This window comes from Glycine max, chromosome 14 (genome assembly GCF_000004515.6).
Source record: "Glycine max cultivar Williams 82 chromosome 14, Glycine_max_v4.0, whole genome shotgun sequence".
NCBI lineage: Eukaryota > Viridiplantae > Streptophyta > Magnoliopsida > Fabales > Fabaceae > Glycine > Glycine max.
Window position 1 is genome coordinate 6,015,221 of NC_038250.2, and position 14,177 is coordinate 6,029,397.

At 33.5% G+C, this 14,177-nt stretch overlaps 1 protein-coding gene and 1 pseudogene across 1 annotated transcript; both read left to right on the forward strand.

Annotated features, from left to right (window-relative positions):
- Positions 1-716: 716 nt before the first annotated feature.
- LOC100800325 (bifunctional dihydroflavonol 4-reductase/flavanone 4-reductase-like) lies at positions 717-3,487 on the forward strand (annotated as a pseudogene).
- A 6,485-nt stretch (positions 3,488-9,972) lies between these two features.
- On the forward strand, positions 9,973-13,405 carry LOC100792921 (proteasome subunit alpha type-1-B). Its single transcript, XM_003544351.4, has 2 exons — positions 9,973-10,670; positions 12,783-13,405. Exons 1-2 carry the CDS (start codon positions 10,320-10,322, stop codon positions 13,296-13,298), a joined length of 867 nt encoding a protein of 288 aa, XP_003544399.1. The 5' UTR covers positions 9,973-10,319; the 3' UTR covers positions 13,299-13,405.
- Positions 13,406-14,177: the final 772 nt, after the last annotated feature.

The window sequence follows — 14,177 nt, forward strand, 5'->3', positions numbered from 1 at the left end:
TCATTTTAAAACTTCTACAATCACTAATTTTTGTTATCTTCATACAAAGAAACATATTCATAACCAGAAATTAATAAATATTACACAAAAAATATAAACAAAATTTCTATTTCATCAAATAGTTCGTGTCAATTAGATTGTGCACCTACGAAATATATTTATTATTATCATCAACACAATAAATATTAATTAATGCTATAATGTATAGAAGATAAAAAAATATTTATTAGTTTTGAGCAAAATTTCTAACCGGTATAAAGCGCTTCAACACGTTTCAACTCAGCTCACTTCAACGTTTTTGTGTGAAAATGAAACGGAGGGGAAGAAGTTTTATAGGGAAGAGGGACGTGTCTGGGGCCCACCACTAGTGGACGCGCTTAATAGGCTACCACTAGTGGTCGCGCCTGAGGCTCCACCACTACTGGTAGCGCCTGGCAGGCCACCACTAGTGATCGCATCTGGGACCCCACCACTACTGGTCGCGCCTGACAGACCACCACTTCCACCCCTGTCCCATCGTCCTGTCAAGTCACGCCACGTGTCACATTCTAGTGGAACGCGCCCTTCAGGTATAAGCGCTTTATAGTAAAATAACAGATCCCCTTGATAAATAAAAATGAAACATACCCATTTTGATAATTAATTTGTAAAAAGGACCCAATTTAAAGATTTTGCCTTATAGTAGTAATTAAGAAGAGAGAAAAAGGAGAGTGAATATGGGTTCAAAATCCGAAAGTGTTTGCTTTACAGGAGCTTCTGGTTTTATCGGGTCACGAGACTCATCGAGCGTGGCTACACTCTTCGAGCCACCGTACGCGACCCAGGTCCCAATATTGCATCATTTTTCATCTCATCTCATGCATGCCTAAGTTACCTCACCTTTTTAATCTACTACTAACAAAATATATACAACACTTTATTATTAATTATTACATTATTGTATATTTATATGCACGCTTCAGCTAACATGAAGAAGGTGAAGCATTTGGTGGAACTGCCAGGTGCAAAGAGCAAATTGTCTCTGTGGAAGGCTGATCTTGCTCAAGAGAGAAGCTTTGATGAAGCCATTGAAGGCTGTACCGGAGTTTTCCACGTGGCAACCCCCATGGATTTTGAGTGCAATGACCCTGAGGTATGTTGATCAATTTCACACTTATTTTTTCCCTTGCCATTTATCAATTTTTTTTAGTCTAAATATGCCACGAGTACTGGCAAAATGGTCATTTTAACATGATCCAGCACTCTGGTGATACTGATATGCAACTAAGAAACCTATAGGGTTCCCTAACATGAAGTCTAGAACATAAGCATAATGCGCATAATTGATAAATAAATTTCTTAAAAATAAGATAAATTAATTGGTAGACAATTATGTTAATTGTTTCCTCATATCTTGGTTCTTGTTGAAGTGAAATACTCAATCTGATTATTTATTCTCCAACATCATAAACTCATCTTTTGTTTGACACAATTATATCATTGGGCATATGCAATATGATAAAAGATAATTATATTTGAATACTCTTTTGTTTTAAATACTCCATCAATATTTCTTATTTTTCTTTATCTATTTTATTTTAACAAGTGACCTATTGTATCTATATTTTTTTATATATTGATAATGATACATGAATATTGTATATTATATTTTCTCTTCCATGTATTCCTTCCTATTACATCAAACCACCTATCATACTTTTTTTTATATGAGTGTCCACGAAATAATTTCTTCTTAATTTCTATCTCTTTTTTACTTGATGTCAACTAGCATTTAGATGTCTAAATATATTTTTCTTATGATAAGAGACCAATAAACAATTAAGTTATTAGTATTAGTCAACTAATGATAACCGCCATCGATTAATACCATATTTCATGTGGACGACTTCTTATTGACGTGTTGCAAAACGCAGTGACTCGTTTTAGAGATACACGTTCGTACGTAAACCCAACATTCCAATTCCTAACGATATATAACCCGACCAGAGCTACTAGCTACCAGTCCAACCTAGTCTTTATGTTTTTTTTTCTTGTATTTTTTTTTGGGGGGGCTATTTTGTCAAGTTACTGAAATTGTGGCATGATGATCGTGATGACAACAACTTGTGTATGGTTGTATTTGTTCAGCATATAAAATTATCCAAGGGTTTGCAAATAATTACAGTAGTAAGTTGTGAAATTCTTGTAACGTGCAACGTTAAAGTATTCTAATATGGTTAGAAATTAAATTTGATTGGAAATGCAGAACAAAGTGATAAATCCTACAATAAACGGATTGCTAGACATCATGAAAGCATGCGTGAAGGCCAAAATCTGAAAGCTTGTATTCACATCATTAGCTGGAACTGTGGACGTTACGGAGCACCCAAACCCTGTCATGGAAGAGAATTGTTGGAGTGATGTTGATTTCTGCAGAAGGGTCAAAATGACTGGCAGGGTTAGTTATTTTTAGTAATAAATAATTGTCACATATCATTGTTGTTATTTTTTTATTCAAAATTATTCATCGATTTTGTTGATAGATAATTTATAAATATGTCTGTAAGTATTTTTTTTTTTTAAATCTTGAGGCTCATTGATCCTATTGAACTCCTAAAACTTAATTCACCTAAATTTTCTATATATAAAAGAAATGATTTGTGGTGGACACTATATATACTATTTGTCACCTAGTAAGATAAATAAAAAAATAAAAAAATAATAGATGATATAATGTGATATGAAAAATATAAAATAATAAGTATTAATAAAATGTTTGTAATTTAAGAGTGTTAAAACATTATTATATCTTTATTAACAGGAGACTAAAACTTGATCAAATCTAACATAAAAATGAGTTGTCTTAATGACACGTTGTGCATGAATAAAAATTAATAGATTATTTAAGATTATCAGATTATCCGTAATCTTGACTAATAATTATATAACACATGAATAATTAAAGAAATACTTATTAAATAAAAGATATATTCATTAATAATCTAATAATAATTAATGATGTTATCTTTTAATTTAAGTGATCTTAATTATTTATAAATATTAAATTATTTTCGCTGCATATATTTATTGATGAAAACACAGATAATATAATGGTCCTAAATTATCTAAGAATTTCTCGTTTTTGGGAGTCTATATGTCACATTTCTCTCCTCCAAGAGAAAAAGAGAAACAGGGGGAAATAAATAATATCCGGATATGATTTTGTAATCTAAATCATGTTTCCATTTTTTGTAGAAGCGTGGAAATTTGCCAAAGAGCACAACATAGACTTTGTATCAGTCATTCCACCCCTTTATTATGCCAATGATGCCACCTAGCCTAATCATGCTCTTTCACTCATCACAGGTGCCTTTATACGTGGAATTTCTTGTCATTTTAACAACTCAACATAGTCTAATGTATTGTATAGTTTATTTTAGGTTTAAATACATTTTTTATAATTTAGTATTTTTTAATCTTCTTTTTGTAATTTTTTATTTTTGTTTTATTTCTTACAGAAGGTGTATGTTTTGTTTTTTTTTTCTTTAAAATATTTTAAATAGAAAAAAAAATATTTTTTGAACAATAAAAGAATATTATATAAAACACTTTAAAAAAGAAAAATAAAATAAATACATTTTCTAATAACTAAAATAAAAAAATTACAAAAACAAAAATGAAAAAAATACTAAATTATAGAGAAAAAATATTTAATTCTTTATTTTACTATTCATCCTCCAATGAATTAATGATATTTTATGCCACTTCTTATGCAATTGTTTTAAAATTTAGATGGATGACAGCAAGAAAGAATAACGTCCCTACAAAGTAAGACTTCCCAACTATATCGTTATACACACACACACATATATATATATATATATATATATATATATATTATTGATCGAGTATTACAGTAATAGTAATACTTCAATATGTATGAATAATGCACAAATTAAAATTGTATGTTGTGCTAATTAATTGTACGCATTTTGATGTTTAGGTTCAAGAATATTCCAGATGAATTGGACATTATTAAATTTTCTTCGAAGAAGATCACATACTTGAGCTTCAAATTTAAGTACAGCTTAGAGGATATGTTCACCGGAGCCGTCGAAACCTGCAGAGAAAAAGGGCTTCTTCCTAAACCTCCAGAAACTACAGTTAATGGGCTTCTTCCTAAACCTCCAGAAACTACAGTTAATGGCACCATGCAAAAATAAATATGCATAATTTCATATCTTGTTTTGGATAAATATGTATATTGAAGATTGTTTAATATTATTTTTTTTGAAAGGTATCATGTGAAGAATTTTTAGTTATAATAAAGTATTGTTTTGTTTTTTATTTAACTATTACATTTATTGTTTTATTAATTTGTTAATTTAATAAGTTTCAAGACTTGTTATCATAGATATTTTGACAAAAAGTAGAAAAATTATAAAATTTAAATTTAAATTATTCTTGATTATAAAATTATTGTAAATAAAACATTAACATTCTAAATATATACATCAATGTGGTCTTTATTAGATAAAGATTATTAATAATCTAATTTATCAAATTACTTCTCAATTAAGATTTTACAATGATTAGATTTAAATTGTCAATAGAAAAATCTTAAGAAGAAATATAATATATATTTTTTGACGAATTGGCATATATAACAAGTTACTTATTTTATTTTTATTTCAAATTATTAGTTGAATGAATATTGAATTTGATTAAATGATTGAATAAATTAATAACTAATCAAGAAATAACACATTAACTTTTGGTAATTAATGAGGTTGAGTTCTATGGTAAAATTAAAATCTTGAAAAAAGTAATTGAATAAATGATTAATTAAACTAGTTTATAAGTTATTCAAAATAGCTTACAACAGGAGTTCCTGACCAAACAATTCATAGTATATTTTTAAAAGGCCAAATGACTTTATTTGGTCTTTCATCTTATTTTTTGTTCAATTTGATCTTTTATCTTTTTAAAAGTTCATTTTGACCATTCATGTTTTTAAATCAATTCAAAATAGTTCTTTCATCCATTTGAAGTTAACGTTATTAATGAGATATTGTTATTGGCAATTAAAAACCGTCACAAAATGTAGTTTCTCCCTCCTCTACTCCCTCCTCATTTCTTTTCTCAATCAACCTAATAGAGATATTCTTGAATGATATTGAACCAAAATGATGTGAACCTTACGGGGCGGATCACTTGATACAGGCTGTAGAGTTTTTGGATGACGCCACTTCCGGTGAAGGAAGATAAGTCAGGGTAGACGCCACTTCCGGTGAAGGAAGATAAGTCTGGGTAGACGCCACTTCCGGTTAAGGAAGATAAGTCTGGGTAGACGCCACTTCCAGTGAAGGAAGATAAGTCAGGGTAGACGCCACAAGGATTACCTTGATAAGTCTGATAATTGGTTCAACAAGGAACCCAGAGAGAAACTCTCACCCAATTTTATCAAATGCCAAAAGTTTTTTCTTATTCAAAACAAAAACCCATACTTATAGTGTAGCTGAACAAAAAGATAAAAATAGACATGGGCCTTTTAAACAGTTTGGGCCAAAATTACAATAAAAATAAATTATAACTAAAAACTTATTTAACTTGGGTCTTCAAATTAGTTTGGGCCTTCAACAACAATTAATAGTCTTGATAGTGTCTCTGCCTCTGGGCCTTCATCCTTCTCCACTTGGGCCTTCATCCTTCTCCACTCGGGGGCTTTGTCCTTCTCCACTTGGGCCTTCGTCCTTCTTCACTTGGGCCTTTAGCCTGTATTTGGCCAGTTTCATGATTCTCATCATTCCCTCCTTCTTGGAAAACATTTGTCCTCAAATGTTCAGGATCATCACCGGGTTCAAGTACCACTTCCTTCCTTTTCTTGTGGGCTTGCTTGACATAGCTTTCATTCTTCTTTGCAATTTGCACCTTCACTTGGTCATACAATCTTTTCACATACTCAACTTTGGCATGTGCATCCTTACGTTGAGTCTCTTGGGGATTGCTTTTGTAAGTTGGTCTGTTAGGCAATGAAGCTCCGGGGAGGAGATCAACTTGATGTTCTATGCCTCTTGAAGGTGGTAGTCCATGAGGAATCTCCTTAGGAAAGACATTTTTAAATTCCTGCAATAATGGTTGAACACTAGGAGAAATAGAAATAGTAAACTCATTAGAATTATCAGTAGAAATTTTACTGTCTTTGCAATACTGTAGATTGAGTGGTTCATGAGCAGGTAACACTTTCGTCACTTCACTCGCCTCTGCAAAATAATTAAATTTTCTCTCATGTGTATCACTCTTTTCCTCGGGTGTATCACTCTTCTTTTTCATATTCCTTTGTGGTGCCTCACTATTTTCTTTCTCTTGTTCTCTCTTTTCTCCCATTCTGATTTGGTCATCACACACTTCTCTAGGGGATAGAGGTTTAAGAGTAAACAAGGAAGATTTGGTCAACAAACGTTGCATTTGTGTAGTCCACGCGTCCAGAAATAAGCGTTGAGATTCATCCAGTTGATGATATACACCACCATTGTCACCAGCTCTTGCCATGATTAAGGAACAAAGAATTTTGCAGTAAATTAAAAAAAATTCAGAACCTCACCACACTCTACTCACGTGTTTCTCTCTTTGATGGTAGTTCACTCGTGTTTGATGCTCTCAATATAGGCTTTTGTGTGATGTTTTCACTCTTGCCTTTTACCACTCATGTTCCCTCTTAAGTTCCTAGATGGACCGAATTAGACACACAAAGTAATATAAAATAAAAGGAAAGACAATATAATTATCAGAGTAACAGATTTGATTTGGGATAACAACTTGGACTTGATTTGGATAGCAGATTGGATTTGATTTGGATAACAAATCTGATTTGGATAAAAAAATTTGATTTGATTTGATTTGGATAATAGATCAGATTTGGATAACAAATTAGATTTAATTTGGATAACAGATATGATAACAGATAGGATAACAGATAAGATAACAGATATTACAAGTAAACTTCAAATGCTCATAACTTTTGCTACAGTTGTCCGTTTGAGGCCCACTATATATCAAAACACTGAGAATTCAAAGGAGAATCTAGATAAGGGGATTTGGTACACGATTTTCTGCCAAAAAAAAGCCTCTAACTGCCTCAATTTTGTGTTCAAAGATCAAACACCCACTTTCTCTTTTTTCTCTTTCTTCTCTTTTTTTTTTCAAAATTTCTGCAACTTTTTTTTTTTTACTTGAAACAGAACCCAAACAATTTTTTTTATGACACAAAGTCTGAAAGACACTAGAAACAAGAACAACAACAAGAACACAAACGTGACAAGAACAAGAACGAAACAAAGACATAAACAAGAACGCAACAAGACGCAAACAAGAAAACAAATAACAGAACAAGGACCAAACACGAACCTGGACAAATTACAAAGAAAAATAATAGGATAAGATAGAACCTGTATCAAGAGCCAAAGCTCTGATACCAGATGATGTGAACCTTACGGGGCGGATCACTTGATACAGGCTGTAGAGTTTTTGGATGACGCCACTTCCGGTGAAGGAAGATAAGTCAGGGTAGACGCCACTTCCGGTGAAGGAAGATAAGTCTGGGTAGACGCCACTTCCGGTTAAGGAAGATAAGTCTGGGTAGACGCCACTTCCAGTGAAGGAAGATAAGTCAGGGTAGACGCCACAAGGATTACCTTGATAAGTCTGATAATTGGTTCAACAAGGAACCCAGAGAGAAACTCTCACCCAATTTTATCAAATGCCAAAAGTTTTTTCTTATTCAAAACAAAAACCCATACTTATAGTGTAGCTGAACAAAAAGATAAAAATAGACATGGGCCTTTTAAACAGTTTGGGCCAAAATTACAATAAAAATAAATTATAACTAAAAACTTATTTAACTTGGGTCTTCAAATTAGTTTGGGCCTTCAACAACAATTAATAGTCTTGATAGTGTCTCTGCCTCTGGGCCTTCATCCTTCTCCACTTGGGCCTTCATCCTTCTCCACTCGGGGGCTTTGTCCTTCTCCACTTGGGCCTTCGTCCTTCTTCACTTGGGCCTTTAGCCTGTATTTGGCCAGTTTCATGATTCTCATCATTTGATTAAATGATTGAATAAATTAATAACTAATCAAGAAATAACACATTAACTTTTGGTAATTAATGAGGTTGAGTTCTATGGTAAAATTAAAATCTTGAAAAAAGTAATTGAATAAATGATTAATTAAACTAGTTTATAAGTTATTCAAAATAGCTTACAACAGGAGTTCCTGACCAAACAATTCATAGTATATTTTTAAAAGGCCAAATGACTTTATTTGGTCTTTCATCTTATTTTTTGTTCAATTTGATCTTTTATCTTTTTAAAAGTTCATTTTGACCATTCATGTTTTTAAATCAATTCAAAATAGTTCTTTCATCCATTTGAAGTTAACGTTATTAATGAGATATTGTTATTGGCAATTAAAAACCGTCACAAAATGTAGTTTCTCCCTCCTCTACTCCCTCCTCATTTCTTTTCTCAATCAACCTAATAGAGATATTCTTGAATGATATTGAACCAAAAGATGATAATGAACAAGTCTAAGACCAAATCACAAATTGCAACAATAATTTTCCACCACACTATCAAAAACTTGATCGGAGCCACAACACTATCCATTGTAACCACAATCAAGAACACAAATTTTACTATCATCAAGACAAGGAAAACATAGACACCAATAGAACAAATGAAATACCATTGCACCACCACACTGGAGACGACAGTTCCCCTTTCAAAAAACCCAAAGCTGACCCCACACCACTACATTCTCCTCTTGAGTCGAAGTCACAACAACCGTGAGATGTGAAAAGGGAGAAAAGATGTAGAGGGCAATGGTGATGCAATGGAGGTAGAAAGAACCACCAATTCAGGATATGTAATGGGAGAATTTGGTGGTGAAACGAGATATGATCTTATTTGGGTTTGTGGTTTTTAGTTTAGGAGAAAAGGAATTAGGGATTATGGAGTATGAATATTAATTAACGATATTAACTTTAAATTTATAGAAGAACCATTTTAAATTGATTTAAAAATATGAAGGACCAAAATCAACTTTTAAAAAGATAAAAGATCAAATTGAATAAAAATACATGAGAGACAAATAGGTCATTTGGCCTTTTAAAACAATAATTAATTTTTTGCTTAATTGAACTTTTTGTTCCCTCCCCCAAAAGTTTCACAATCTCATAAATTTTGTCCCTCAATTTTTTTGGTTAAATTTTGCCTCTAAATAAATTAACATGATATTACAAATTTTGACTTCTCATAGAAAAATTGCGACAATTAAAGGAAAAACTCCACAAAATTGTCTTAATTATGGCAATTTAAAAAATTACCGCAGAATTTCTTAATTGTGGCATATGTAATAATTATCAATAATTAATAATAAATAAAAAATAAAAAAGTGAGGTTTGCTGCAAAATTCGACCACCAATCTTTAGGGTAATGCTATCTATATCTCCCATTTTACTTTTTACAACTCATATTTTTTTACTTTCTGAAACCTAAAATTACCCCTACCTTCCCCTCCAAAGCTCACATTTTCCTTTCTTGTACTCTTCCCTTTCTTTCTCTCACCTTTTCCCTCATCCTTCCTTCTTATTTTCTTCTCCTTAAATCCATCTTGATCTTTTTTTCCCCACTTTTCTCTCATCTTATAGAAACTAGTTTCAGACTTTCAGTAACATAAAAAATTATATTATATTAAGAAAAATAGTTTCTATAATGTAATTTTAATTTTTTAATACGCTATAAAAACTAGTTTCTCTTAGATAAATTATATTTTTTATCAGTGGGAAAAGAAAAGGAACAAAAGACAACAACTACAATATGCAAGAGGAGATGCTGAGAGAATCAACTAACAATAAATCCCTCATTTGAGGAGGGCAAACACTCCACTTAGTTCTTACTTCTTATCTGAATAGATGAAGAACCTCGACGAGCAAGCGAATCCGCACATTTATTGCCATCAGGGTAGACATGCTGCAAGATGAGTTTCCATTGCTTGACCATGAAGGCTTATATTATGAAAAATACTTTCTGTCAAATATATTTTTGTCAATTTTGTGTTTTTTTTAATAGACAGATATGAAAAGTAAGTAGGGAAGTGTAAATAGAAGCCGATCCATAGTGTGTGAGCCCATTGGGTTAGTGGACTAAACAGTCAAACATGACTTACTTACTTGTCCAACACTGAAGGCAGAGGGAGAGAGAGGGTTCTTGAGGAAGAAGAAAAAAAGGTGAAATATAGAGTGAAGAAGAAGAAATAGAGGGTTTTGGTGTTTGAATCGTGAAAATGTTCAGAAACCAGTACGACACGGACGTGACGACATGGAGCCCGGCGGGGAGGCTGTTCCAGGTGGAGTACGCGATGGAGGCGGTGAAGCAGGGCTCGGCGGCGATAGGGCTCCGATCCAAGACCCACGTGGTCCTCGCATGCGTCAACAAGGCTAACTCCGAACTCTCATCGCACCAGAAGAAGATCTTCAAGGTCGACAACCACATCGGCGTCGCCATCGCCGGCCTCACCGCCGACGGCCGCGTCCTCTCCCGCTACATGCGATCCGAGTGCATCAACTATAACTACACCTACGAGTCACCGCTCCCCGTAGGGAGACTCGTCGTTCAGCTCGCGGATAAGGCTCAGGTCACCGCTCTTCCTCAATCAACTCACTCTATTTTCTTCCGCGTTTTGTCAAAATAATAATAATAATATTTTTCTGATCGACAAATGTTAGTTTTTATTAGCCTCGGATTCGAACGCGCGACCTCTCCCCTTCACCACCACCACCACTAGACCAACCTTATATCTCCTAATAATAATAATAATTAGTATCTCGCTGCATTTGTAATTATTAATATCGGAGCGACGGCTCGTCTAAGCCTGCACTTTTGTTAAAATTTCGATTTTAGGTTTATGTGATCGAACTGGTCTGGTTTGTTTGTTCAATTTTGGGAATGAATTATGAGAATGTGAGTTTAATTTCTTTGCTGCTCCACGAATTTCAAATCACAACGGGTGGAGACTGATGCTGATTTGAGTTTAGTTGTGATAATTGATTTTTTTTATGTAAGGTTTTGAAAAATGTCCGTCACAACAACGTCAAGGTTTTTGGGGTGTTTGAGTGCAATTGTTTGTGACTGCATTTGTCTGTGAAATTCTGTGATATCGAGGAACTCAATGGAGGTGCGACTGCGATTTAAAATTGTGGTTGTGGTAGGGTTTACTATTGGGAACAATTGCGGACAAATCCAGTAGATGTAGCTGCAATTGCAGTCAGGAAGACTTCAAAAGCACCCGGATGCTAAGGCTGCAATTGGTTGCGGAACATTTTTAAAAACCTTTTGATGTGCTACTGATCGGTTTTGGTTCTTTGCACGGGCATTGCAACTGAGTTGTTAAATACACAATGAATGTTTGAATATGTGTTTTCATTCTCTAATGTGTGCTGGATTTCTATTCTTTCGAGGTTTTGAGGATGTTCTTGTATTAGAGAAGATGTTGGGTATCCATATGATTTACTGAGCATTGTAGTGAGTTATAAATAGGGCTATATAGTGGCGATATAGCATAGTAGTGGAGTGAAGTGATCCTAGGCTGCTACAGAATTCAAACAGCTGAGCGGTTTTCAATTGGGATCGTTGCAGCTGGAATAGTGTCTTTCACATACTATAGTAGTGCTACCATGATATAAGCTTCAAAGCCCCCCATTTTTGCCCCTGAAACAAGGTTCTTTAGGATTTTTTTGGGTAAAACTGTGGTTTCTCCTCCGTTTTCAAATGCATTTTTTGCTTTAGGAAGATAGTAGGATTTGAAACCCTTCTTCCTGGACCATTCCATCAAAAGTTATCCCTGTTCCTTCACTTTACAGGTCTAATATGTTTATCATGAATTTCCATAATTTTGGTTTCATTTTCTGTTTGAGTATTTATATGTGTAGTATAAATTGTATAGTTTGTATTATGATTTAACCCACTTCCTGTAGTCTTACTATAGCATCTTCATAGCTGGCTGCTACAAGATTGATATATATTAAATAAATGTGCTTCCTCTATTGTGGTGGTTGTGGGAGAGGCCTTGGGTTCAATATCTGTTTGAAATTTGAATAGTTCATAGCACTGCCAAGGTTTCTGTTTACTGTGAGAGGAAATCCTGAAGGATGATAATATTTATGTTTACATCTTCCCAAGTTATGTATCTGTGTCATGGTTGTTACATCATGCAAATCTATGCTGATATCACGAAGTGAAGTGGAACACAGATTATTGTTATGTTGAAGTCAATGTAGCTTGCTTGTCAAATTCCTAGTGAGTAAGGTTGAAGTTATCATATGGTTTGAGTTCATTAAAGAAATAAAAAATGCATTTTTGACCCTAATTTTTCTTGCTGGGGTTGATGGATCTTTCAGTAGATAGAGATAGAGAGTATGCTGAACAACATTTTTAGGAGTAGTAACCCTCTGCCTCTTTTACTTTTTTTAGGTTCTTTAATATAGTTATATTATTGGAAGCTGATATGTTCAGTTCACAATGAACAAAATATTGGATTAGCTAATCTACATTATTTTATGATATACAGTTATACTTGAGTTTTAGTTCTAGAAAGTTGAATGAATGGGGTATGGGAGGCAATGCGTGTGCTTGTATCTGCAGAATTATGTGGCAAAAGAGGATAGCAAGAAAGAATAATCTGCAAATTTTATTAGAACTTAAAAGATCTCATTCTCATCACTATTTGTGATGCAATTTTGAGTTGCAGGTTTGCACCCAGCGGTCATGGAAACGTCCTTATGGAGTTGGACTCCTGGTAGCTGGATTAGATGAATCAGGAGCTCACCTCTATTACAACTGTCCCAGTGGAAACTATTTTGAATATCAGGCTTTTGCTATTGGGTCTCGCTCTCAAGCTGCAAAGACATATTTGGAACGCAGGTTTGAGAATTTTGTGGGCTCTTCACGAGAAGATCTGATCAAAGATGCACTTATTGCAACTAGGGAGTCCTTGCAAGGTGAAAAACTCAGGAGTTCTGTGTGCACAATTGCTGTGGTTGGTGTTGGTGAGCCATTCCACATTTTGGATCAGGAAACTGTTCAACAGTTGATTGATACTTTTGAGATTGTGAGGGAGGAAGAAGCTGCTCCAGCTGAAGAAGAAGCTCAGCCAGCAGCCGGACAGGATGCTCCCACAGATCCAGGTGCTGCTGCTGGTGCTGCAGATCAAGGTGGTGGTGGTGCTGCTGCTGTAGACCAAGGTGGTTCTCCTATGGACATTTGATAATTTAAAATTAAGTACTAGAGGTGTTGAATACCAATATTTAAAGACGAGTAGGTTTCATGTGTCATGGGACAAGATATTTCTTTGATGGAATTTTTTTCCCCTTATTCCTGTTTGTTTTTTCAATTCATCCATGCCTGCTCATTGTAAACGATTTTATAGCTGTTTGATGAACTTGAATGCATGATTTACAAAAATTATTGAAATTCAGGCTGAAAAAAATGTTGGGCAAACTCTTTAGAGACTAAGGATTATATATTTATATTATAAAAATAATTTCACATTATTATTTAATTATTATAATAATTATTTATATATAATAAGTTTGTTGATTTTTATAATAATTTTTTGTAAAGTCATATCAATAATTACTTATACTTGAATGATAATGTATGACCATTAAACTTGAAAAAATTTAATTATTTTTAAAGAAAAAAAATTATACATTGATAACGTAAAACATTTTTATGTTGTGATGTACTTTATATGGGAAGTTTGTTGAAAGTAAGTCTGTCTTACACCATGTAGAGATATTAAACATATAACTTTATGTGCAACACAATTTCTTAAATTATGAAAAAGTATTTATTTATTTCAAATATAATAGGGAGAGGTTCAAGGGAGGATTAATAAGGGAGGTGGGTTTTTATGGAAGCCCTTGAAGGTTCTTATAGGGAAGGGAACGAGAAAGAGAACAAAGTAGGATACCGGGATTGAATCCTGCATTTGTACGGGATCTTTTGTCACTTTATCTTTTATAAATTGTGTTAAGAGGATAAGCTTGAAACATCGCATTACCATAGTATGAATTTTTTTTTTTAAAAGAGTATGAACTAATATTTTAGTATCAAATAAATTGAATCCATTCTGTTGATTGAA

Excerpts from the sequence above, each read along its gene's own strand:
- LOC100792921 (XM_003544351.4), top strand. The coding sequence starts at position 10,320 with ATGTTCAGAAACCAGTACGACACGGACGTGACGACATGGAGCCCGGCG. Across the intron at positions 10,671-12,782 it reads AGCTCGCGGATAAGGCTCAG|GTTTGCACCCAGCGGTCATG; the intron begins GTCACCGCTCTT and ends TTTGAGTTGCAG.